The sequence below is a fragment of the Ornithorhynchus anatinus genome, chromosome X1 (genome assembly GCF_004115215.2).
Source record: "Ornithorhynchus anatinus isolate Pmale09 chromosome X1, mOrnAna1.pri.v4, whole genome shotgun sequence".
In the NCBI taxonomy this organism is placed as follows: domain Eukaryota; kingdom Metazoa; phylum Chordata; class Mammalia; order Monotremata; family Ornithorhynchidae; genus Ornithorhynchus; species Ornithorhynchus anatinus.
Genome location: NC_041749.1, coordinates 64610802 through 64638306, shown reverse-complemented (window position 1 = coordinate 64638306; position 27505 = coordinate 64610802). Strand labels below are relative to the sequence as shown.

General features: G+C 43.9%; 1 protein-coding gene across 2 annotated transcripts in view; it reads left to right on the top strand.

Annotated features, from left to right (window-relative positions):
• The window catches only part of ATXN7 (ataxin 7), a 126537-nt gene that overhangs the window by 7787 nt on the left and 91245 nt on the right, over window positions 1-27505 (top strand). The window contains exons 1-3 of one of the 2 annotated variants that reach the window (XM_029051042.2): window positions 4591-4671; window positions 5239-5604; window positions 5813-5893. In XM_029051042.2, the coding sequence (XP_028906875.1) occupies window positions 5250-5604; window positions 5813-5893 (436 nt within the window). In that variant the 5' untranslated portion in view covers window positions 4591-4671; window positions 5239-5249. Of the gene's footprint in view, window positions 1-4590; window positions 4672-5238; window positions 5605-5812; window positions 5894-27505 lie in introns of those variants that run through there. The other variant, XM_029051041.2, reaches the window with a different exon arrangement.

Sequence of the window (27505 nt, the reverse complement as noted above, 5' to 3'; positions counted from 1 at the left end):
AGTACTGTACTATTCACTAGGTGATTAAAGGCAAACAATGCAGAAATATGGTCCCTGTACTACAAGGGTATTATGTCAGCAATCATTCATTCCTTCATTCAATCAATCAGTATGGCTTTTGCTGCCCCCAGTTCCTACAGGGGGAGGGATCTGCAGTCTTGCTGTGATGGTGGGCAAAGGGAGATAATTTCTGAGGCTCCATTGTGACTTACACTCCCACTGGACAATTTTAAAAATAAGGGTGTGTGGTCCCTGTGGACATTTTAAAAAAATCACAATCAGAAGTACTGAAGCCATGCTTTTGCCCATCCATTGCTTCTGCAGTGGATGGATTTAATGTTGGTATTTGTTAAGCACTTACTATGTGCCGAGCACTGTTCTAAGCGCTGGGGTAGACACAGGGGAATCAGGTTGTCCCACGTGGGGCTCACAGTCTTAATCCCCATTTTACAGATGAGGTAACTGAGGCACCGAGAAGTGAAGTGACTTGCCCAAAGTCACACAGCTGACAAGTGGCAGATCCGGGGTTCGAACCCATGACCTCTGACTCCAAAGCCCGTGCTCTTTTCCACTGAGCCAAAGGGATTTGTGTCCCCTTGTAGTGAATGGGAAGTAGGGAAAGAGAGAGAGCTTCAGGCCTGCTCCCATGGCTCTGAATTTGAGGGCCTGAGAGACAGACCAAGCTAATCAGATCATATTTACTAGTTCAGTGGGAAAAGAAAACCCAAAACCACAACCAACACCCCTCACCCCCGTGAAGGATATTGTATCTAAACATGTTCTGTATGGCACCTAGTGCATCATATTCACTTGACAAATACTAATAATCCTTTTTTATTCTGAGTAATCTACCTTTTGACTTAGTGATCTGCATTATCTAAAGTTTTTGTCAAATTTTTTCTTTCCTCAGCAACCAAAAGGATTGTATAGCTTTCCTATGCACCGACTAGGACGTTATTTAGACTGGAGTTTTTTCATGTGTGGAAAAATTCCCTATATAAGTGATTCCTGGTTGAATTTTTACCAGCTAGTGTTGCTGTTTCCTCCTATTTACCATCCTCTTGTTTTCTTCAGGGCTTCTTACCCAAGTAAGATTTGGTCAGTCAATCTGATAGAATACTGCAGAAATTGCAGTGGCAGGATCTGTGGCTACAGTCAATAGATTTAAAAAAAAAAAGGAAAACAGGACTACACAATAATGCTGTATCTCTAAAATGGTTAAGATTTTAATTTAACTCAGAATGTTTACATTTTAGGGCATTCGGGAAACCACCCAGGAAAATAGCTAAGGAGTGTTTAGGGCAGAAAGTGGTTCCTCCCGCTGAGCATAATCACCTAGAATGCTTGCAACCAGCTGCTTTCATTTTGGTGTATTTGGGTATTTTTGAATGATTTACAGTAATCAGGTCTTTTTTTGTTGTTTTGTTTGGTTTTTGTAATTACTATATGAGTTTAGAAATTCTTATGTGCTAGTCAGGTCTACTTCCATCCAAATGTTCCATAGTTTTATTCCTTATTATAATGTTAATAGGAAGGTATTGATACTTTTTTTAAAAAATGAATCTTTACAAAGCCTCCTAATCCTGATTACAATTCTTGCTCTTTAATTTTAGTACTTCAGTTAAGGGCAGGAAGCATCAACTTTAGTTTCATAATTCAGTTTCACTTTCTTGTCCTCATAGTAGCCAAACTTGTTTGCCTTTTTTTTTTTAACAGCCCAGGAAAAGGTTCTTTACAAAATTATTTTTTGAAAGTTTCTATTTTTATTTTTGCTGCATGAGAAAAGCCATTCAATATTGATTTAGAACAGTGGCCTCCAAATCCTTTACAGCGGGCATGTCAAATTCATTACTGTGGATAGGGCATATATGCCATTAGATATTTGTATAGGGAGCACCTTTTCAGTGCTCCCTAGTAAAATTAGCATGCTAATTTTAAATTATTAGGAATCTATGACATTATCACTAGAATGAGAGTAAATTAATTTGGTGACTAGAGCTATTTTTTAGGTATTTGCAGATTCAAGGTTTTTGAGTGGAACTTCCTTGTGGGAAGAGAAAATGGTACAAGATTAATAGGGGAAACCAAATAGGAAAGAGGCAGAGACTCATTCCTCTCGCACATAATCTCTCTTGAACCCAGATGAGCTTTCATTTAAACTGCAGCAGCAGGGGAGAGAGAAACTGCCCCTATCAATCAGTAGTATTTATAGAGCTTTTATTCTGTGCAGAGTCACTGTACTAAGTGTGTGTGTGTGTATGTATGTGTTGGGGGAGGCGGGTACAATAGAGTAAATAGACCCAATCTCTGCCTTCGAGGAGTTTACTGTTTGGCTGCCGAGCCACCTGGCTCTTTGCTTGGCTGCCACTATTCTCCCAGGATTCCAACTCGGGGGGGACTATGTGACCCCTGGATTCCTGTAGTGACAGCAGCAGCAATAGCTTCAGCCCCTCCACGGCTAGAGCTCGAGTCAGGCTGCCAAAAGAAGTGGTGGATTTTTTGTAGCATCTTTCTCCTCTTGGCCCTGTAGATTGCAAACAACCACAGTAGACATTGTATAACTTTCAAGGAAGTACTTATGTCAAATTTTGCATTAAAATTAATCCTTCAGTTTTATTTCATTGGTATAGGTCGTGTAAACATTACAAGATTTTTAGGCCAAACTTTTACATTTAGGTAATAAAACAATCATAAAGTTTCAAATCAGGGAAACATATCTCAGGAGCTCTATTACAGAAACTGATGTGAACTCATACTTTCCCATCATCAATGATGGAAAACTCCTGTTTTTTCCAACTCAAATGAACAGGAAGAAAAGTAAATAAACTGCAAATAATAACAGTCATGGTACTGGTTAAGCTCTCACTATGTGTCACGCATTGTGCTATGCATTGGGGTGGATTCCAGATAATTGTGTTGGACACGGTCCCTGTCCCACATGGGGCTCCCACTCTATTTCACAGATGAGGAAACTGAGGCACAGAAAAGTTAAGTGACTTGCCTAAGATCACATGGCAGACACATGGCAGAGTGGGGCCCAGTTTTTCTGATTCCCATGCATATGGTTTTTCCACTAGGTTGTGCTGCCCTTTTTTTTCTGATGGTATTTGTTAAACACTTACTATGTGCCAGGCACTGTACTAAACACTGGGGTAGATATAAGATAAGCAGGTTGGACCCAGCCCAGGTCCCACTTGGAGCTCACAGTCTTAATCCCCGTTTTACAGATGAGGTAACTGAGGTCCAGAGAATAATAATAATAATAATAATAATAGTATTTGTTAAGCCCTTACGATGTGCCAAGCACTGTTCTAAGCACTGGGGTAGTTACAAGGTAATCAGGTTGTCCCACGTGGGGCTCACAGTCTTAACCCCCATTTTACAGATGAGATAACTGAGGCAGAGAGAAGTTAAGTGACTTGCCCAAGGTCACACACCAGGCAAGTGGCGGAGTCAGGACTCTGTCCTCTGACTCCCAAAACCGTACTCTTTCCACTAAACCACGCTGCTTCTTAGGTGAAGTGACTTGCCTAGGGTCACACAGCAGACAAGTTGTAGAGCCTGGATTAAAACCCAGGTCCTGACTCACGGGCCTGTGGTCCATCCACCGGGCCATGCTGCCTTTCCTGCTTTTATACTATGTAAATACTTTTATATATTTATTTGAATAACCCACTGTTGGGAAGGGATTGGCTATGTTGCAGAGTTGTACTTTCCAAGCGCTTAGTTCAGTGCTCTGCACACAGTAAATGCTCAGTAAATACGATTGAATGATCTGTCAAATAATCAAATCATCCTTTATGTTTCCAGAAGGAGCAGAGGGACCAATTGCTTAGTTTTTTTTTAAATTTATTGTTTGATTTTAATCGGCAACCTCTCCTGTGCTGATCAGTTGTCCCTTTGTGGGACAACTGAAGATACATACCACGGCACTCTAGTACCTGATGCCGTGATGCAGGAATATGGTTTAAACCCAACTTTTAGATTTTGGTAATAACACGGGAGAAATCTTTTTGGACGCTATTCTCTGTATTTTGGTCCCTAACAATCTCCTCTGGGGCGCGGGGGGGGGAGAGTGTGTCTGTCCCGTCTATTTTCTACCCATGCCTAGTGTGTGTCATATGCATATTTTACACATGCATCCGTAGCATTTAAAACATTTTTTTCCCCATTCCACTCCCTCTAACTCCAAGACCGGGAGCTGGCACGACTTTCCCATTCATGGTTTTTGACAGCTGTGAGGAGGAATCCCGGAAAAGGAAGAGAAAAATAAGCCCCCCCCCCCCCCCCAGCGTCCTTTCTCCTCCCCTTGCCCCTCTCCTCCGCCCCCCTCTCCCTTCCCCTGGGAAGCGCTGGCTTTAAAGGGCTGTGACACGCGTGAGGGTGACCCTGTCGGTGACGGGTGGGGGAGGAGAGATCTGGGCTCTCGGTGCCCTGTGTTTCCTACTTCGCCGACCTCTCCCGGGGCTTGACGTGAAAACTTCAGCGGAGCGGGGCGGGGGAGGAGGCGGGAGGAGGAGGAGGAGGCGGCGGCGGGAGGCAGCGGCGGGGGGAGGCGCCTCCGCTTAAGGGCGCCGGCCTGCGCGACCGATTTTTCTCCTGGCGGACGGGGAAGCCCGGGCACGGCCCGGGGATGAGAGCGGCGGAGGCGGCGCCGGCGCGACGAGCAGGGTGGGCCACGCCGGGGGCTTGGGGAGAGGGCGGGGGCAAGCTCCGGTAAGGGGGCCATTGCCGTCGTCCGTCTGCCCCCCCTCCCCCCCCATCCGCGATTCCGGATTTAAAAGGCTTGGTGGGGGGCGCAGGCCAAGACACTTGATCCGGATGCAGGGTCAAAGGGAAGCGCCTCCTGGAAGGGGCGCGGGGCGGGTGGAGAGCAGGGAACCCCCTTCCCTCGGCGCCGGGAGGAGGGCGGGTCCGGGCACCGTCCCCTAAAGTCGATCCGAAACCGAAAGCAAAGGAGAGGTGGGGGTTGGGCCGATCTGCCGCCGGCTGCCCTCTCCTGGACTTTGCGCCCCCGGCCTCGGAGGGAGGACGATCAGGGATGGGAGAGGAGGGGTCGGATAAAGGGTGAGTGTGCGGAGCGGGCGTCTGATCGACCACACGTCCAGGAGGCAGCTGTCAGCGAACCCCACCTGATCCCGGCCCGCACACGCCTCCCGAATTTTCCGGCGCCTCCTTAACCAGCTCCGCGATTCTTTTCTTTCTTTCCTTTTTTTTTTTTTTTTCTTAACGCTGTAGCAGCGGAAAGAATGTCGGAGAGGCCCGCGGATGACGTCAGAGAAGAGCCGCTTAGAGCGGCAACGGCTGCGGCGGGTAGAGCAGTGGCGGCGGGTAGAGCAGTGGCGGCGGCCGCGGCCACCAGGCAGCCGAGGCAGCGAATCCGGCCGGGAGGGAGTAGCGGCGGTACCCGCAGCAGCAACATCACTACTACCGCCACCATCATCACCACTACCACCACCGCCCCGGCCGCCACCAGCAGTACTTCCATCTCCGTAGAAGCAATGGCGACTTTCGGAGAGCGTCGGTCCCTGCCCAGTCCCGAAGCGATGATTGGACAGCCCTGGAACCACTGGGTAGAGGCTGCAAAACTTCACGGGAATGACGGTGAGAACTCCATCCTTCTTCCCTCCCCACCGCCCCCCTTTTCTTTCCCCCTTCCCGTTGAGTCTCCCAGCACCTTCATTCCCGCCCTCCCTCCCTCCCTCCACCTGCCCTTCTTGGTGTCGGCCGGGTCGGTGGGTCCGGGAAGGTGGAGGCGTCGGCAACTCCCAGCCCCTTGACCCGTCTCCCTCGTCGGGCCCGTCTCTCGCAGGGATCGGACCGGGAACCGAATTGGAAGAAAGTTTCAAGGAGTTTGGGAAAAATCGTGAGGCAATGCGGCTCAGCAAAGAAGGTGAGTTCCCAGATCGGCCCCAGCTCTCGGGACGGTTCCCGGCACGTGGTAAGCGCTTAACAGATACCGTTAATAAAGAAAAGGAGACCTGGGGGAGAGGTACCTCACCTTTCAGCAAAGTCCCCCACAAAGGGGCAGTCACGTGGATGCATTTGGAAGAAAAAAAAAAAACACCCTGATCTAATGAATTTGGAGATGCGGCTTCACAGATACTACAGCTCACTGGAGGGTACCCGTATGCTACTCGACATATGTTTGTGAAATGGGGAAAGGACTATATCTTGTACATCCTTCTCCTTCCTAAACGGCATTCATCATACCGTAGTGAGTTGAAACACAGATTAGTAACAGTCCAGCCCCCACCCCCACCGCCCCCCACAGAAAGAAGTGGTCTCTCCGACTTCTGAAGCATTTAAACACATTTAAGTGTGGTAATGAGGTGCAAACTCCTCAATTCCAGACTTAATTTAGATCGATCATCGATTTCTGACCTGGTATTTGACTTTATAGTCCTGGGATTTAAATGCATAGAAGAAAGTCCTGGCCTTGTCTTTCAGGACACTTTACCAAAATCATCAAGAGAGCAGCAGTCGGTGGTATTTGTGCAAATTTGGGTATTAAAATGATTGATTTGGAACTACAGATCAACACTTGCTGTTTTTAAAATGTGGAACTACATTTACACAGTCATAAAATATTTATGTATAAGTGTGTGTGTGTGTGTATATATACACACACACACACTTATATATATACACATACACTTGTGTGTGTGTATGTGGGTATGTGTATATATATGTGAACTTGTGCGTTAAAGTAGTTCACATTTTGTGACAGCAAGTGTTGATCTGTTTTGATGCAATTAATAATGGTACTAAGCGCTTACTATGTGCCAAGCACTGTTCTAAGCACTGGGCTAGATACAAGGTAATGAGGTTGTCTCATGGGCTCACAGTCTTAATCCCCATTTTACAGATGAGGTAACTGAGGCACAGAGAAGTTAAGTGACTTGCCCAAGGTCACACAGCAGACAAATGGCAAAGCTGGGATTAGAACCTATGACCTTCTGACTCCCAGGCCCGTACTGTATCTACTATGCCATGCCGCTTCTCAATACAATTGTACTGTAGTGGACAGGGCCCGTAATATTTTGAGGCCCGGCATGTATTTTTGACACCACAGCTCTTAATTCTTTCCTTCCTTTTCTTTCGCCTCACTGTTTTGGACCTTTCATTTAGCCACTGGTTGAATTTTTTGGCCCGCAGTGCTGGAGGGGCAGTTGTGTGGATGCAAGTTGAAGTAAATGATGAAAGAATAAATTGATTTTAAGAGTTAGGATCGTTATTTAGTAGAGAAAGATGAGCTGAGGAGGCATAGGACTTGTTGGTGATGTTGCAACAGGAAAAAGCAGTTGTTAGTCCGGTTTGGATGTTGAATTGGCAGCCTGCCTCAACTTTTTTTTTTAATCTCTACCTTCCTTACTATTCTTTAATTTTCTAGGTGTACATAAATACTTCTAATTAAAGATTCAAATTCTTTTTCCTAAAAGTACCCTAATATGCAATTACCCTGAATGGAATGAATTTGTGCTGAGGCTGCACTCAGTTTCTTTCTGTGGATTGTAAGGTGCTTAAAAACTTTCAGAGTTAGTGAAAAAGATATAATTAATATGCCATAGTATATGTAGACTGTTCTATAAACAGTAGAAGCAGTTTTGGGTCATTGGAGCCTGGCCTTATCCATTGTTGTGGATTTTGATATGTTAGAGAAGGATAGAAGCTGCAGATGATGAGAGTTTTAAAAACTGGCCATGGACAATTCAGAGAGTTCTATTTCAAACTTTTGAAGAGTGAACATCAGTTTGACTAGTTTAGAGAAATGATCAAAGAATATCCTAAAAGATAGATCATATAAACTAGTCAAACAAAATGATCACTTGTTAGATGCTCTTTAGCCCTCTTTTCTCTTTGGCTGATCTTTTTGTTTCGAGTTTTTTGTTTTCTCAGTACCTCTCTGCCACCAACTCCCATGTTGGTTAATTACACATAGCATTAAGCAGGCAGCCAGGGGATGTATTTGTGGAACCCTAAATATGAATGTAAAAGTATATTTTTGGAGACCTTTATATTCTCTTCCAACTGTGAAGGTCTACAGTCAACTTATGAGTATTCAATTTGTGCCTTGCCACTTGCCTTTTTGTCATTTTACTGCATATTAGCACCTTTGGTGAACAGGGAGAGAAAATGCAGTAGTAAGGCCCGGTTACCCAAAAAACCCACCATTCATTCAGTTGTATTTATTGAGCGCTTACTGTGTGCAGAACACTGTATTAAGTGCTTGGAAAGTACAATTCAGCAACAGATAGAGACAATCCCTACCCAATAATGGGCTCGCAGTCTAGAAGAAAAACAAAGCCTTTCTCAGAAGGTTCCAGGAACCTAATTTTGACCACCATTAAGTCTCAATCATTTAAACATTTCCATCAGTTCCATGTATGCATGGCAGTGTACCAGAGCGTTTACTAGAACCTAGAGGAGACCCTGTTCCTGCTTAAAAAGGTACTTATTTTTTAAAGATAAAAGCATATTCTTATTCTCCCTGCTTTTGAGTTGGTTTTTCTCTACTTTAAATGACTTAATCACGGACCGATTATTTGACTATTCTATTATCTGAACAGAGACTAGTTCAGATAACTGGAAAACAATTCTTATAACAGAACAAAATTGGGTGTGTTGCACCTGTCCAATTTTGTTCAGTTTTCTGGAATTAGCCTTGATTACAGTTAGGTTTTTCAGTGTAATTTCTCCCACCTGTTGAAGGCATAACTGGTGAATGCCCTTGGATCAAAACATTGCTTGCCCTTTAGACAAGCTAGCCTTTCTCTTTCTAAGCCACTTGGGAATTGCATAAGCAAGCGGCATCTCAACTCTTAAAATGGTTGGGAAGAAAATGCGAATGCTTGTTGCACCTTAATTGGAGATTGAAATGAAAATTTAAATTCTAGCTACAGTGTACATGTATGCCACTGGATGAGCATCAGTCACTGCATTTGACTTCAAATTGATAAAATTCTGTGCCTGTCCTGAGGTAAGTGTCTTGGACATTTCTACACTATGTGACTTCTTTGGATTCTGGCCTTACTAAATAAATGTAATTATTCAAAGTAGCTTTAGCTGCTACTCACTTTTATGTTTTTTATGTCACCCCCGTCACAGTTAAAAATTTATCTGTTTGTTAATGAAAAGAAGCCTATAGGAGAGGACAGCACCCAAGCCCCATTGTTAACCTCCATTCCTTTCCTAGAGTTGAAAGAAATGGGATCCAGTGCAGTTTAACAGTTTCTCCTTACTGCCCACCTCTAATAATAGTGAAGGTATTTGTTAAATGCTTACTCTGTGTCAAGCACTGTTCTAAACGCTTCGGTAGATACGAGCTAATCAGGATGGACACCATCCCTGTCCCACATGGAGCTCACGGTCTTAATCCCCATTTTACAAATTAGGTAATTGAGACACAGAGAAGTCAATGGACTTGACCACAGTCACACAACAGACAAATGGCAGGTCTTGGATTAGAACCCAGGTCCTTCTGACGGCCGGCCCCATGCTGTATCCACTAGTCAATGCCGGTTTTCACTGCTTCTACCACCATGTCTAGAAGCTCCCCGTACAAAGATGTCAAAAATGTAAATGCGTGTAAAGCAAAATACAATACTCGAAGTCATGCTTATTAATTCGCGTTTCAGAAAGGGAAGAGCAATGCCCTTCTTAATCTTAGATTTGTATTAATTTATTGGCCCTTCTGGTTTACCTGAAAAGAAGTTAGCATGCAGGTTATCTGCAGCCCCGAAGTATAGACCACACTTTCGATAGGCTCTGCACAACAAATAATTTCTTTTCATTGAGCTACAGAAATATTTTATTAATCTGCATTTCTTCAAGTTAAACACATTGGTTAAGTTTTGTGTTCATGTTGGCATCATGAAGTTTGCCTAGCTGATGTTCACACTTCAGATGTTTGATTTGAACCATTGGATAGTTCAGCGTTTGTGTGTGCGCGCGCACGTGTCTGTATTCTGTGCTCAGGTTGCTCTGTGACCTTGGGTCAGTCACTTCTAAATGCTTTCTGCTTCAATTTCCTAACATTGTGTGAGAACTATTACTGATTTTTCCCATTTTTAACAAGGGAGTTATGGTGCACATTTCCTGCTATGGTATTTTAGGTGCTTTATTTTGGCATCAGTACTGGCAACTATTTAAAAACATTGGAAATAAATATGAAAATGGAAATTTTCAGAAGGCTTAAAACTTTTAGGATTACTACCGATTTTTTGAACAATGAGGTAGTGAGGTTTCCCCATGAAAATAGCATTTCAGCTAAGGATGTGAAGCTACAAAGGCTTAGTGGATAGAGCACGGGCCTGGGAGTCAGAAGGACTGGGTTCTAATTCTGGCTCTGCCACTTGTCTGCTGTGTGACCTTGGGCGAGTCATTTCACTTCTCTGTGCCTCAGTTACCTCATCTGTAAAATGAGGATTAAAACTGTGAGCCCCTTGTGAGACTTGGACTGTGTCCAACCTGAGATTAGTTTGTATCAATCCCGATTAGAACAGTGCCTGGCACATAGTGTACTTAACAAATACCCTCAAAAAAAAAAAGAATGTGCCTCCAATCACGTTGATGTCAGTAGTTGTAGTAAATGAGTCAGGCTGAATAGCAGTATAATTTCTGATTGAAATTCTATGCAAAAAAAATCACATTTTGAATTTAGAAGATTAAACAGTGTGACCTCTGATACTGTATTTGGGAGAGAAAGGCAAAAGGTTTAATTTATTTACATTCATCTTGGACAGCAGGGATTACAATAATTGAGCTGGAAAGGGGAAAGAAGAATGATTTTTATATTTTTCTATTTCAGCTCCTCTTTATATAAAACTAGATTTAAGTGTTCTTGTTCCAAATTAGTTTGAAATATAATTTTTCATCACATGGGGGTACAGTGTGAAGCAAAAAGCTAATCAGTCAGTATCTGTCAATTAGGCCCATATCATTAGCCTACTCTCCTGTTCTCTAGGAAGCTAAATGCGTTCATGCTGCTTCCCTTCTCTGAAACATCCACTGAGTTGCATCACGAGATTGTTCCACTATGAAGTAATAATATTGGCAGCATAAAGGGCTATGCGGTTCTAACCGACGGCAGGGACAAGGGAATGGGGAGCTGCCTCACTGTTCAGGCCGAGACCACAGAACCTTCAGTCCTCACTGGAAATGGTGAGCCAGAATTGCAGCCCCCTTGCATTGTAGGGAAAAATAGGAGTGTGACATTGTGCATTTTTCCTGAACTCGGATTGTGAGGAGACTGAATCTCATAGTGTCTACTGCCACTTATCCTGCACAAGTGGAATAAGGGTAGGGTGACTGTGGCAAAAAGGGAGTGCAAACGGAATGACCAAACCACTGAGTGTAACACTGGAGGTGAAATATCAAGTTTGTGGTTTGCTTGCTTCAGAAGAGTGCTGTAGATGGGATAAATTGAATGTCTCAAGGTTTCATTTGTCCTTCGCTGCCTCGGCTAAGGGTCCATAGCAGGAGATGGTAGAGTAATCTCAACTGCTTGTGTAGCAGCATGGCCTAATGGTTAGAGCATGGGCTTGGGAGTCAGAGGTCACGGGTTTGAATCCCACCTCCGCCACTTGTCAGCTCTGTGACTTTGGGAAAGTCTCTTAACTTCTCTGTGCCTCAATTACCTCATCTGTAAAATGGGGATTAAGACTGTGAGCCCCACGTGGGACAACCTGATTACCTTGTATCTACCCCAGCGCTTAGAACAGTGCTTGGCACATAGTAAGTGCTTAACAAATGCCATTATTATTATTATACAGTGCAGGAAAACTGTGAGTCAAACTTGGCCTGGATGGGGAAAATGCCTAGTTATATCTATGTTAAGTGTGGTATTTGTTAAGCACTATAATAATAATGGTGGTATTTGTTAAATGCTTACTATTTGCCAAGCACTGTTCTAGGTGCTGGGAAAGATACAAGGTAATCAGGGTGTTCCACGGGGGACTCACAGTCATAATCCCCATTTTACAGATGAGGTAACTCAGGCACAGAGAAGTTCATTCATTCATTCATTCAATAGTATTTATTGAGCGCTTACTATGTGCAGAGCACTGTACTAAGCGCTTGGGATGAACAAGTCGGCAACAGATAGAGACAGTCCCTGCCGTTTGACGGGCTTACAGTCTAATCGGGGGAGACGGACAGACAAGAACAATGGCAATAAACTGCGTCAAGGGGAAGAACATCTCGTAAAAACAATGGCAACTAAATAGAATCGAGGCGATGTACAATTCATTAACAAAATAAATAGGGTAACGAAAATATATACAGTTGAGCGGACGAGTACAGTGCTGAGGGGATGGGAAGGGAGAGGTGGAGGAGCAGAGGGAAAAGGGGAAAATGAGGCTTTAGCTGCGGAGAGGTAAAGGGAGGATGGCAGAGGGAGTAGAGGGGGAAGAGGAGCTCAGTCTGGGAAGGCCTCTTGGAGGAGGTGATTTTTAAGTAAGGTTTTGAAGAGGGAAAGAGAATCAGTTTGGCGGAGGTGAGGAGGGAGGGCGTTCCAGGACCGCGGGAGGACGTGACCCAGGGGTCGACGGCGGGATAGGCGAGACCGAGGGACGGCGAGGAGGTGGGCGGCGGAGGAGCGGAGCGTGCGGGGTGGGCGGTAGAAAGAGAGAAGGGAGGAGAGGTAGGAATGAGTGACTTGCCCAGAGTTACACAGCTAAGTGGCAGAGCCAGGATTAGAACTCACGACCTCTGACTCCCAAGCCTGTGTTCTTTCCACTAAGCCACGCTGCTTCTGACACTGTACTAAGCGCCAGAGTGGATACAAGCAAGTCAGATTGGACACAGTCACTGTCCTGCATGGGGTGTACAGTCTTGATCCCCATTTTACATGAGGTAACAGCCCCAGGGAAATGAAATGACTTGCCCAAGGTCACAGCAGACAAGTGGCAGAGCCAGAATTAGAACCCAAGATCTTCTGGCTTCCAGGCCCGTGCTCTCCTTATGCCATGCTGCTTCTAGGCCATGCTGCTTCTCACGTGAGCATTTTTTCTTTTATGCTTCTTGTTGTTTCTTCCTTCTCTACCTTTTTGTTTCCCCTCTACCCCCCAAAAGCAAAACAAAGCCTAGCTCTGTCCCTTGAACTACATAGACAAGCACAGACTCTTCTATAATTTTTTTGTTGAAATGTGTCCCAGGCGGAGCCATTTCGTCATGTATCGGACAGGTACCTTAAAGGAATTTCCAGATGTAGTTTTACACCTGATTCATGGAACATTGGGAAAGTGGTTCTCATAATTCTTGGGAACCATTCTACTTAACCAGTAGTGAATATCAATGAAGTAGTCGTTTGATTCTCTTTAGGAATCCTAGGTGTAGGTTTTAGTATGACTTCCTCTTCTGTGCGCAGAAAGCCAAATTAGCCATTTGTGGGCTGGTGTGCACATAAAGCAATAAGCAGAATTTGAGTCAATAGGTATGCAGCGACCTAGCTGCCACTTTCAATCAATCAGTTGTATTTAATATGTGCTTAACTGTGTACCAAGCGCTTGGGAGATTACAATATAAGAGTTGGTAAACACGTTCTCTGTCCACACAAGCTCATTGGACACAAGTGTTTATGAAAAGATCCTATTTAAGATCACGTTCCTGTACATGTATGTGTTGTATGAAAACTGATTTTTCTTCTTTCAAATGGACACTGCTGTTTACATTATATTGTGAAACACTAAACGTTTTGTGTATAAAATATGGGAAGAATTCATTTAATCTTGGTTTGTGTAAATATTTGCTAAAAACTCTAGCTGTTGGGTTTTTTTTTAGAGCTCGCCACGATAGTGTAGTTCAAATTAACATTGACATTTTGAAGTGATGGTTTTAATAGGTGATTTTAAAGTGTGTGGTGGGCAACAGAGCCATTGTAGATGCCCCTTTGGTGTTCGTCAGCTGTGGTGTGGTGCTTCTTCCCATACTTTGAGGGTGGCGATTTTTTTTTTTTTATGATTGTATGATTAAAGGATGTGACTATCCGTCACAGTGCTTGGGGAAACTTAAATGTGAAATCTCTCAACTCTATTCGCATAAGTGAACTGAAGGAGAGTGTCCCTGATCTTGTCCAACAGGACTCCTCTATGTCAAAGGTCTGTGGAAGCCCCCCATGGATCTATCTATTGTTAGCCCCCAAGCACTTAATGTTGTGCACACAGAAGGTGCTCAGTAAATACCATTCGTTGATTTTAGTCACTTCTTCCCCCATCTTTGTTCACATTGCCAGAACTTGCTTTCTCCTGAGCCCTTTGAAATTATTATTTAATGATAGTATTTATTAAATGCTTACTATGTGTCAAGCACTATGGTGAGGGCTGGGGTAGACAGGTTGGGTACAGTCCCTGTTCCATATAGGCCAGGATATGGTAGAAGTATTTTATCTGGGTTTTTTTGGATTTTTTTAAAATCTAAACAGATGAGGGAATTGAGGCATGGAGAAGTTAAGTGACTTCCCCCAGGTCACACAGCAGGAAGGTGGCAAAGCTGGGATTAGAAGCTGGGACTCCCAATTCCTTGTTCTTTCCTCTAGGCCACCTACTGTGTGTCATGAGCCCCCCACTCTTTTGTACCAACCAGGACCTTCCTGGATCGGGGGAGCCTTGGTGACACATAGTAAAAGTCAAACCACACTTCTGATCACCAGGGTTACTGTGGAAATTTTTTTTTTACTTAGCTTTACCAATGTACAAGGGAGTGACATACACACACTCACTCCACAACCTAAGGGTCTTATACCAGTCTGGTCAAAGGAGCCCTTTCTGCCAATGCTTCTTCTTTCTGCTTCCAAGTGCTGTTGCCTTCATCTGCTCTGAGTGCTTCCTTCTTGCTCCTCTGCGTGCTTCTGCGCTTCCTCCAAGTACCTCCTCAGTGTGATTCAAAACGTGTGCCTTTTATCTGCTTTAGGCATGGTGGCTGTGTCTCTACTTGGCAGTCATTGATTGGTCTAGGCCTGTTATTGGTTAAAACAGGGAGAGAAAGCCATGCCTCCCTCCATGCTCCACTCCCACAGGCCCGTAATCACCCACCTCAAGTAGAGCACATCAGTGCCTTTTCAAAGTCTCTCCCTTGTTGTTCGTGTGATCACAGTCAGTCACTAACATGGCAGTTTATTGTGGGCTCACCACATCTCACCCCTTAATCCCATCGATCAACAACATTCACTCATTTATACCCATCCAGGGGTTCAGTTAATGGGGAAAATTTACATTAAGGTACATTAATGTGCTCTGCATATAGTAAGCATTCAATAAATACTCTTGAATGAATTAATGAGTGGTGATCAATATCACCAGTCCCTTCAATAGGGATTGTTCCAAGCTGGTAATACAATAACCCAGCAACTATATAAACCATATCACATGTGAGTGGTGATCATTATCACCCTCAGTCCCTTCAGTAGGAACTTTGCTACACCGATAAATCCAACAATTATACAACACAATCTTCAAAGATGAGGGAAAAACGTTATCACATGTGGTGATCAATATCACCATCAATCCCTTACTGAGGTGGTTTTTTTTTTACACTAGTAGTATAATAACACTGGGATATAGGGTTTTATAGGGTTTCTCCTTTCCTCCTTTTTCTTTGACGCTCCCATTTGGCTGAGCAACAGCTACACCATTAAGAGGGCAAAAGGAGGGATCTGAAGAGAGTTGCATTCCCACAAAACAACAACATGTGGGAATCTATCAGATTCACAAGTTTCAAATACCCACAGTTGTCAATGAGCATAAACCCATCAATTATAACACTTTTTTTGAAGTTTGTGGCTCATCTACACGCAGACACTGGTGCCCAAATCCTCTCCGGACCAGTTCTTCTTGTGGGAACACATCCTTTCCTTTTATAGTTTGGGCTCAAGACAGGTGCTTTGCAAAGCAGCTGAGCGGTTGGCCCTCTCTTCAAGCCAATGTGTCCTGCTGGGCTAAAATCTAGGGCATTACAATCTCAACCACAGATTAAGGACCCAGCAACAACATTCAGTAAGACCATACTTTTGTACAATTAACTACTTTTTGTATTGGCATAGGGGCAGATTCTTTTCTTCACCACAGATTGTTAACTCCATGGTGGATCTCTCAAAGCAAGGTTTTTTTCTTCAAACTGTTCTTTACCTGGCCAGCAGTAAAGGCGACGGTTCCTAACCCGCTTTACAGACCTCTTTGTTAAATTAGAGTTTGAAAGAGTAGTTGTGATTCTCTCATCCTAATTAATTCTTTTACATTTTTGCATCCTAACTAATGGTTCCAATCAGGAGATCCACATTTTGCAATAAGGGGAGTATTCATTTGCTTGAGGGAGGTGCCTTCCCCCAAACAAATTCCCTTTTTCCCTTCTGAAGTGATAACTACTAAAAAGTGGAGCTACCCAGCTATCTCTTCACCATGCACAATACTCACTCTTAAACCACTTCAACCCCCCTGGCCAATTCATTTAACTACATTTGTTCAATACACACTTTTACATAGACGAGCAAGTGCAGCCAATCTCAACACATTTACACAATTCCTTCGGTACTTAAACCGAACGGAGATGGCTTGAGACCTTTCTTCATCAGGGGTGGCAGCCGGTTTCAGCGCAAGAGGTCTGGTTCGTACAGGCTGATTAGGTGCTTGCAACTCAAACTTGTTTGTCACTAGTAAAATATAAGCCAATACATTTCATGTCAGGACCTTCGGGAAAACTATTCTCAGGCTTTGATTCGTGACGAGCGGTCTCATTGTGAGCACTCCCAGGTTTCTGGGAGTCCTCCCCATGGTCTTCCTAATCTACTCTCTTTGTCTTCCAGGCTTCCAGTCTGGGTGGTGAGGGGGGGGAGCAGAAGGAGAGGGTGCCCTAGCTCCTGTCTGCATGTTACCTGGATTTTTCCCATTTCTGCTTCTCCTCCCCTTTGTTAGGGTCCAGAGAACTACTGAGAAGCAGCGTGGCTCAGTGGAAAGAGCCCGGGCTTGGGAGTCAGATGTCATGGGTTCGAATCCCGGCTCTGCCACTTGTCAGCTGTGTGACTGTGGGCAAGTCACTTAACTTCTCTGTGCCTCAGTTACCTCATCTGTAAAATGGGGATGAAGACTGTGAGCCTCGCATGGGACAATCTGATTACCCTGTGTCTACCCCAGTGCTTAGAACAGTGCTCTGCACATAGTAAGCGCTTAACAAATACCAACATTATTATTATTACTTAGTTTTACCAATATGCAAGGGAGTGACACATACACACACCCACTCCTCCATCCAGGGGTCCAATACCAGTCTGTGGTCAAAGGAGCCCTTTCTGCCAATGCTGCTTCTTTCTGCTTTCAAGTGCTGGTGCTCTCAGTGTACTCCCTCAGTGCAATTCAAAATGAGTGCCATTTATTTGTCTTAGGCATCACAGCTGTGGCTCTACATGGCAGTCATTGATTGGTCCAGGCTTGTTAGTGGATAAAACGGAGAGAAAGCTTCCATGCCCCTCCCCCCAAAGGTCCACAGTCACCTGCCTCAAATAGAGCACATCAGTGCCTTTGCAAAGTCTCTCCCTTGTTGTTAGCAGGATCACAAACAGTCACTAACATGGCAGCTTGTTATGGGCTCACCATAGTGTTTTTATTTCAGTACTCATTCTCCTTGTCATCTTTTGTTGTTGAGTGATAAGTTACTGCATTCACTCTTCCTCGAGACTAGGTCGTGCTTATTTTTGAGTACTTAAAATTTCATAAAATGCATAGCTCTGGATCAGGTGATGGGGAAAAGATATCTTTGGTGTAAATTAATAATAATCACTGCATGTGAATCGTAATACTTTTGATCATTTTACCTTCACAGCAAGTCAAAACTAACAATTTTGATCATTTTACCTTCACAGCAAGTCAAAACTAACAATTTTGATCATTTCACCTTCACCGAGAGGATAATGAACCTGGGATCTGTGTCGCATTACTAGCCCATGTGGTGATGGCTTCTACAGTAATCAATTCTTTTCATAATGGATAATTTAAAAGTACAGCTGCCTCTTGAAAATATAACTTGGTGTTAATTGGATTTATTTTTATTAATAGACTGTAGTGGAGAATAAAAGGGCATCTACTAATGTCAGGAATCATCACCATGGTCATCCTCGCCATTCATTACCGTCTGCTGTATGCAGAGTGCTACAGTTGATGTTTGGGAATTTGCAGTAGAATTAAAAGATACCGTCTTGGTTGTTTTTTTTTTTATGGTACCTGTTAAGCACTTACTATGTGTCAAGCACTGTTCTAAGCGCTGGTGTGGGTATGAGTTAATCGGGTCAGATACACTCCCTGTCTCGCAGGAGTCTCACGGTCTAGGTTCATTCATTCAATCGTATTTATTGAGCACTTACTGTGTGCAGAGCACTGTGCTAAACACTTGGAAAGTACAATTTGGCAATAGAGAGAATCAGTCCCTACCCAGCAACGGGGGAGATCAGGTATTGATTCCCTATTTTGCAGTTGAGGAAACTAAAGCACACAGAGACGTTAAGTGACCCAAGGTCACACAGCAGGCATGTGGAGGGGCCAGGATTAGAACCCAGGCCCTCTGGCTCCCAGGCCCGTGTTTTATTCACTGGGCCATACTAATTCTGTCCTTTTCAAACCTGTCAGATATGGAATGAGTCATAAACTTGTGATTGTTAGTCTGGGGTTTATACTTCCATTTTTTGTATGTATAGATTTATATTTCTCAAGGATACCTGAGTGGGCCCACTTTATTTCCCATACAAGATTTTAAAAATCCAGGTCAGGTACTCTGTCCAATATGTACTCTAATCCTTGAGTTTCAACTCTAATCTTTACCATGAACTTGGTGGGCAGGTGGTAGGAAAGAAGCCATGAATGAAGGACGGAATTATTTCCCAGTTCTAAACTCTATACGCTCTATCTCTTAAAAGGCTGTAAGTATTTGTTCACTTACATGCTCTTTTTTTGCTCAGGCAAGTCCTTTATTTTTCAGAAGTTTTTATTAAAGCCTCCAAAAGATGGCCTTCATGAAACCGTAATCAGGGCAGAGAAGAACTGATTTGCCTGATGGAAAGATAAAGCAAAGGCTGAGTATAGAGGAAGATATGAAATTATCGTGAAGAATGGGAAGAAGGGAGGCGAAATGAATTGAGAATGGGAGTTATTTGGATGAGGGATAGCAGTGATAAAAGAATGTGGCTTGCTCAGAGAATTAGTTATGTGGGTCAATTTTTACATTGCCTCAAAGCTATGTGATAAATTGGTACAATTGGTGCGGTAAATCTTTACCAAATTGGCATTAGATTAAGCTGGTGCACCCATAAGATTGTGGTGCCCAGCTGTTCAGGCCGGCAAGCTAACCCTAGCAGTGCCCACTTCGGGAGGAATGGCATTTTCACAACCTCGGTGTCATTTCCAATTTGGAGTAACCATCCTAGAGAGTAGCACAGCTGACCCAGGCCTTTTTTTCTTTGCCCCAACCACGGCTTTCCTCCGTCCCTACCTTCGTAGATCACTGGGGGCGAGAGAGCCCAGAATGGATGGGAACGTGGGTCGCTGAAGGTGTAGCCATGAAGTTGCCAACCTAGGAGTATCAGCCACGGCTCCCAGAGGGAATTCGGCCCAGTAAATGCTTCTGGTTGCAACGCCTTCACTAGATAGTGCCAGTTACGGTTGGGGACGGGGAATTGCCACCCTTCTTATCAGTCATGGAAGAAAGCCAATGAAAGCCAGATAGGAGTAGGAGACCATATGGGCCAAGTGTGCAGTACTGCTTCTTATGCTCACTCAATTTTGTGAATCAGTAGACTAGATTGTTTACAACCCCATCTTTGGAATCACTTAATTGGCTTGAATAAGTTTAAGATCTTTAAGTAACAAGACTGATGTGTATGCTAGCAAGCAGTTTTTGTGTGGCTGCATTAGGTTTTTGAAAATGTTGATGACCGCTAAAATACTAGGCAGACGAACCCAATGATTTTTCCACTGAATGAATAAAGTCAATAATATTGTAAATTTAATCCAAATAGCAATTTAAAAAACATGAGTAGCTTGGCTTTTTGAGCACCATGGTGAGCTGCATGCAAAGTCTTTGCCCATTGATCCAAAAATTAGAGGTTACATCCATTTGTGACTTCCTTAGAGTGATAGAGGAATCAGTATTTGAAAGTAGCCAATTCATCTGAGCAGTCATTTAATCATATTAGGAGAAAATCATATTTTATTCCATAACATGCTTGTTTATGAAAAGAGTAATGGTGTACCTATGACTACATGTAAATTGGAGTTGATTAAACCTGAAACATAAATACAACTCATTCTCAGTTTAATGGGGAGGAGAGAGATGATCATATGGATAATTGAAATCCACAAATAAGCCAATAACTTCAATTATACGTTGGGCTCAGGCCTCCATTTCTAACTTCTCAGTTACAACTGCTTACAAATGAAAAAACTCATTGGCTTTTTTACCACTTTCTCTTTCAACCTCTACCCAGTGTTTGGTGGATGGACCAGACAGAAAAAGAACGTATTTGGGCCTGGAATAATCCACAAATGGGATATTTATCCCAAAATAAGTAAATCAGTTGTATTATAGTGTGTTCACTAGGGCAGGGATCAAGTCATCTTCCTCCTTTCTAGCAGTTCTTCATCTTCTCTTCCTCTCACATCTTGCCTAGTAGCATATTCTTCACACTTTAGCTGCTCAGTATCAACTGTTAGTGTATTAGCTGGCAGAGTTGGGAAAAAATAAATGAGAACCTTTTGTCTGTCCTGAAGCAAAAATTGAGAAACTATTACCTGCACATTTTGGTATGGTTGCATTGAATATACTTGGAGAAATGCATTTTAAACATTTTAAAAATATTTTTCAGGTAGAGATAAAGACTGTTGGGGGGTGGGGAGGGCGGTAGAGATCAAGTTTTTATTTTCCTAAGTGATTCACATTGAATTTAGTGTTTATATGACTGTCCTTCATGGTGAAAGATGACACTTCTTGACACTGAGATCACATCTGTATGTCCTGGAGTAACTGAATAGAATGATGTCAACACCAATCCCTTCCATACTCCATATATTTTAAAAATAGTCCTTATTTGTAGCCCTCGCTACTGACTTCAAATCTTCCTCTTGGTATCCCAAGCTCTTCTCCTGATTGCCACACATCAGACTGGTCTGTTTGCTACTCTGTCACATTGAGTAAAATTTAGTAGGGTCTTATATCGAAAGCCTTCTCTTTGCACATCGTCTTCTCTTTCCATTATGATAAGTTATCCAGTTCTTATTCTTGTACTAAATCCCTGGAGAAATGTTAAATGTCAGTTTTATGAAAGGGGAATTTCAGAACAAGTTCAAAAACACTTTCTTGCAGGTGGTTTTCTTGGTTTCATTACTCGTCTTTATTTGTCTGATGAAAACTTTGTGTAATTCATTCAGTAGTATTTATTGAGCTCTTATTATGTGCAGAACACTGTACTAAGTGCTTGGAATGTACAAATCGGCAACAGATACAGTCTCTGCCCATTGACGGCCTTACAGTCTAATCGGGTGAGACAAACAGACAAAAACAATAGCAATAAATAGAATCAAGGGGATGAACATCTCATTAAAACAATAGCAATAAATAGAATCAAGGTGATGTACATCTTATTAACAAAATAAATAGGGTAATGAAAATATATACAATTGAGCAGATGAGCACAGTGCTGAGGGGAGGGGAAGGGAGAGGGGGAGGAGCAGAGTGAAAGGGGGGAAATGAGGGCTTAGCTGAGGGGAGGTGAAGGGGTGGGTGGGGGGGAGCAGAGGGAAAAGGGGAAGCTCAGTCTTGGAAGGCCTCTTGGAGGAGGTGAGCTCTAAGTAGGGTTTTGAAGAGGGGAAGAGAATTAGTTTGGTGGAGGTGAGGAGGGAGGGCTTTCCCAGGGCAGCTGTCACAGGTCAGAGGTGGAATCCAGGCCCCTTCACCTCCCACCCACACCTGAACACACACACAGAAAGGATGAAGGGCCAGCAGATACCTTTATTTCTGTCAGTTATACGAGAATCACGCAATCCAAATCCATCCTTAGCCCTACAGTGAGTTACAACTGTGCAGTAGTAGTAATGACATTTATTAAATGTTTGCAGTGTCCAAAGTGCTATACTAAGCACAGGGGAGAAATGCAAGGATAATGATTCAAACACTGACAATCTAGGTGGGTGCGGGGGTGAGGGGTGGCACAGAACAGACACAGGAGAGAATGACAGAGTAAGCACAGCAAAAATTACTATAATAAGTCACGTGACCATTGGGAGAAAATAGTCTTCAGGCTCCTCACTGCTCCAGGCAGGGCTTTCCTTGGTCCAGACCCAGTCTGCCCAACATTACGTATCCCGAGAAGGTAGGCTGCCATCCAGCCTCCACTACTGTTGGAGGTGGGTCTTCTCCTTGGTGCTAATGGGGAGGGAGGGTAACTCCCTATTAGTGGCTCCGCTGAGAGACCCAGTACTCACGTGCCACCTTTCCACATTGTCCATTGGAAGGATTTGCCAATAGTCATATCAATATCTGGCAGTGATGTGTGGTGGATTTTCACTTGTCCAGCAGTAAGAAGAATGACAGACTGAGGGGAAGGGAATTCTGATCCCTGGCTCCTTCAAACTCAAGTTTAATAGGAATTAAGAAGTAAAATAGTTGGGAGATTATCTAGAGATTTGATTACTTTGTTGGGTGAGCACTGGGGTGGAGGGTGGGGAGAATGATTGAACTACATTTTCACATTGTGCTGCTCTAGCTTTCATTCAGGCAGCACAAGGACCTCTGCCCATTTTTGCAGTCTGTCAAGGCTTGTGACTAGAGGTGGAGTCAGGGTGAACTCAAAAATTTTGCGTTTTCTGCAAGTGCTGTTTGGTGGAGTCGGTCGTCTTGGAGCGTTGTGCTGTCTGAGTGTGAAGATCGGAAAGACTGACCTAACTGTGGATTAGAGGTACACTCATGAATAGTAGATTGTTCTGATGGGAGGGAGGTTTGTCTGCTTTAGAGCTAGCTGGTGGCTGTATTTTTAACAAGCATCCCGATCTTTGGACCTTGGACTAGAGAGTTCTTTGAAATCTCAGTTCTCTGTTTATATGAAAATGTAGGAAGGAAGGGTATGCTGGGCACACAAATAATCACGACAATCTTGTCTGGATGAAAGAGTTTCAGTAAAAGTTGTAACCTTTCTTACTTGGTCTGATAAAGTTCTTCATCTGAAAGTTCTTCACTTCTCATTTAATCCTCACAGTCTCAAATCCTATGTCTTCTTTCAACATGACTGTCATCAGTAGGCTTTATTTACTGAGTGCCTATTATGGTCAGAGCATTGTACTAAGCGCTTGGGACAGTTCAGTTCACCAGTTCACCCCGGGCCACGTCCTCCCGCAGTCCTGGAATGCCCTCCCTCCTCACCTCCACCAAACTCATTCTCTTCTCCTCTTCAAAACCCTACTTAAAGCTCACCTCCTCCAAGAGGCCTTCCCAGACTGAGCTCCCCTTTGCCCTCTGCTCCCTCTACCCCCCACTTCACCTCTCCGCAGCTAAACCCTCTTCTCCCCCCTTTCCCTCTGCTTCTCACCCTCTCCCGTCCCATCCCCTCAGCACTGTACTCATCCGCTCAATTGTATATATCTTCATTACCCTATTTATTTTGTTAATGAGATGTACATCACCCTGATTCTATTTATTTGCTATTGTTTTAATGAGATGCTCTTCCTCTTGATTCTATTTATTGCTATTGTTCTTGTCTGTCTGTCTCCCCCAATTAGACTGTAAGCCCGTCACAGGGCAGGGACTGTATCTGTTACCGCTTTGTACATTCCAAGCGCTTAGTACAGTGCTCTGCACATAGTAAGCGCTCATTAAATACTATTGAATGAATGAATGAAAGTAAAGTCACGGTCCCTATCCTCTAGGGCCTTATGATCTTATGGGAGAGATCAACTGACTTAAATTATTTCCAAGCGTCAGTGAAGGAGGGAAACCACGATCAAAGAGTCAAAGGCTGGAGAGGGAGAGAAGGTGAGACCATTGACTTGTAAGCTCATCCTCTAGACCATAAGCTTGCTGTGGGCAAGGAATGTGTCTGTTAATACTGTTAATACTGTTAATACTCTCCTAAGCATGTGGTACAGTGCTCTGCACACAGTAAATGCTCAATAAATGTGATTGATTGATTGGGAGAAGTGTAGATCTTGGACTGAGTCATCTAGAGCAAGGTACGGTTAGAAGCAGTGTGGCCTAGAGGAAGAACATGGGCCTGCAAGTCAGAGATTCTGGGTTCTAATTCCAGCTCTGCCACTTGTCTGCTGTGTGACTTAGGGCAAGTCACCTCACTTCTCTGTGCCTCAGCTTCCTCAACTGCAAAAAAAATGGGGATTCAGTACCTGTTCTCCCTCCTACTTAGACTGTGAGCCTCATGTGAGACAGGAATAACTGTGTCTGACCCGATTAACTTGTATCTGCCCCAGTACTCAGAACAGTGCTTGACACATCGTAAGCATTTACCAAATACCATTATTATCATGATTGTTATTATTAGAAGGTGAGCTTTGGAGCATTGAAGAAGAGTGTGAGCTAGGGTGGAGCAGATGAATAGAGACATTAAATGAGGTGGTGCAAACTGATAGAGAGCCTTAGAGCAAAGGCTAAGGGGTTTTTAGTTAATGTGGAGGCATTGAGATGTGAAAAGTCCAATGTCAAGAAATGTTTTGAGATGAGCTAGGCATGTTTACCCTTCTGAAAACAGGAGAGCCTGGACACTGGGACACCAGTGAGAAGGCTGCTGCCGGTATTCTAATTGCAGCATGACCACAGCTTGAACAAAAGCAGTGGCTGTTTGGGTGGGGAGGAAGGGGCGGATCCAGGAAATACTGTGGAGGAAGAAGTAGCAGGATTTGGGAGTTGATCGAATGTGAAAGCTGAGACAATAAGGAGTCGAGAATGGCACCAACATTGTGGATTTCTGGGACAAAGAGGTTAGTGCTCTTCTGGTTAAAGATGAGAGATAGGAGGAGGCAAAGGTTTAGTGGAGGAAGATGAGAATTTGAGTTGTAGACATAGTAAGACATGCTCTGGGCATGTCACTACCCTCCTCAAAAACTGCTAGTGGTTGCCTGTTGACCTTCGCATGAAGCAAAAACTCCTCACTGTTGGCTTCAGAGCTCTTCATCACCTTGCCCCCTCCTACCTCACCTCCCTTCTCTCCTTCTACTGCCCACTGTATACACTCTGCTCATCTGCCACTAACCTCCTCACTGTGCCTCTTTCTCTCCTGTCCTGCCGTCAACCCCTAGCCCATGTCCTACTATTGACCTGGAATGCCCTCCCTCCTCACATCTGCCAAACTAACTCTCTTCCCTTCTTCAAAGCCCTACTGAGAGCTCACCTCCTTCAAGAGGCCTTCCCAGACTGAACCCTCTCTTTCCCTCACCCCTCCTCCGCTCCCATTGTCCCTACTTCCTCTCTCTGCTCTACTCCCTTCCCCTCCCCACAGCACTTGTGTATATTTGTATATATTATTTATTACTCTGTTTTGTTAATGATGTGTATATATCTGTGATTCTATTTATCTACTTTGATGGTATTGATGTCTATCTACTTGTTTTGCTGTCTGTCTCCCCCTTTTAGACTCTGAACCGTTGCTGGGCAGGGATTGTCTCTCTCTGTTGGCGAATTGTATTCCAAGCGCTTAATACAGTGCTCTGCACACAGTAAGCGCTCAATAAATATTGAATGAATTAATTGTGTGGGGCGCCAGACATCCAAGAGGACATGTCCTGGAGACAAGGGAAATATGAGATTAAATACCTGGAGAGAGACATGGGACTAGAAAGCTAGATTTAGGAGTCATCCGTATAGAACTGGTAGCTGAAGTTATGTAAACAGATAATCTGAGAAACAGTGATAGAGAGAGAGAGAGAGTGTGTGTGTGTGTATAACAAGAAGAATAGAGGAGCCAGAGCAGACACCCACCTTTCTGGACACCAACTGTTAGGGGATTAGAAGAGGAAGAGGAGCCAGTGAATGAAATTGCAAAAGAGCAGTCAGAGGGTTAGCAGAACCAGATTAAAGCACCGTGTCGGCAAAAAGAGGTCTAAATATTTTCCAAGCAGGGAATGGCCAGCAGTGTCAAAGGTGGCGGAGAGGTCAAGGAGGATTAGGCCAGAATAGAGCCTGTTGGATATGAGGAATTCTTTGTCATCTCATTGAAGTAAAGGGGACAAAACCTGATTGTAGTGAGTCAAGAAGAAAGTTGGTGGAGAGGAAGTGAAAACAGCCGGTTCGAGGGGTTTGGATAGGAATGGAAACAGGGAGACGGGGCAACGGCTAGAGGTTGCTGTGGGATTGAGAAAGGACTTGTTTTAGTATGTTAGAGACTTGTATTCTCCACAATGCTTGGTGCACAGTAAGCACTTAACTACCACACATTATTATTATTATCATTATGTCAAAGAGATAGATTTTTGAGAGCAGGTGGGAGAACTCCAAGGGGCAGCTGGGAAGGAGGCAAAAGAAAAGCTGAGGGGGTTTGAGAGCAAATGAAGAAGGAATGGAAGCACTTAGGAAAGTTCACACCTGATTTCTGTTTTGCCAACAGAGTAGTTGACAAGATTGTTGAGTCTTTAGGGACAGAGTCAGGGGGCACTTCAGGAAGTTATTGAAGGTTTGAAATAGTTGGTGGGGGCTGTGGGCATGGAAGTTGGTGAGGGAAAAATAGAATGGTGGTTGAACAGACAAGGGGGCTGAGTTATAGTGTGTTAGAGTGAATTTAAAGTGGCAGAAGGTAATTCAGTACCTGGATCATCATTAGCAGCACTCAGCTGCAGGAAAACAGAGTGGAGGAAGCGGTGTGGGTGTTGTTGGTGCAAGAGCGCTAGGAAAAAGGAGATAGAGACCAGTTAAGTTTGGTGGAAAGGGTGACGTTGAGAGTGTGATCTTCAGCATTAAGCAAAGAAGGGAGTTTAGGAGGGGTGTGATTGCCTCAACAGGTGGAGCAGATCCAGAGTTTGGAGGTCATGGTTGGGGTGAGATCAGAAGATAGGGGTAAGAGATTGGGGATGAGGTGACAGGATAGAAGGTTGTGTGATCAGGTAGTGGTAGCTGGGCATTTGTGAGACAAAAAACGAAGCAGCGTCTGGAGATAATGAGCAGTGTCATGGACCCATGCCGGTGTGAGGTGGAGGAAAAGGTCTGCAGATCTCGGTAGCATGTGGAAGCAGATGGCCGGAGCATCAGGGGGTTCAGCAGCATGGAATCCGAAGTCACTAAAAGTCAGTGTAGGAGAAAGGAATGAGAGGAGGAAGGAAAAAATGGTGTAAAAAGTCATTCAGAAATGCAGAGGTGGGACCAAGAGGGCGGTAAATGAGTGACTAGCAACTGCAGATGGGTGGTAGTAAGACGGTGAAGAGAAGAGGGTAGGTCACTCAATGATATTTATTGAGCGCCTGCCATGTTGAGAACACTGCACTAACTGCTTGGGAGAGTACAGTATAACAGAGTAGGTAGACACCTTCCCTGACAAATC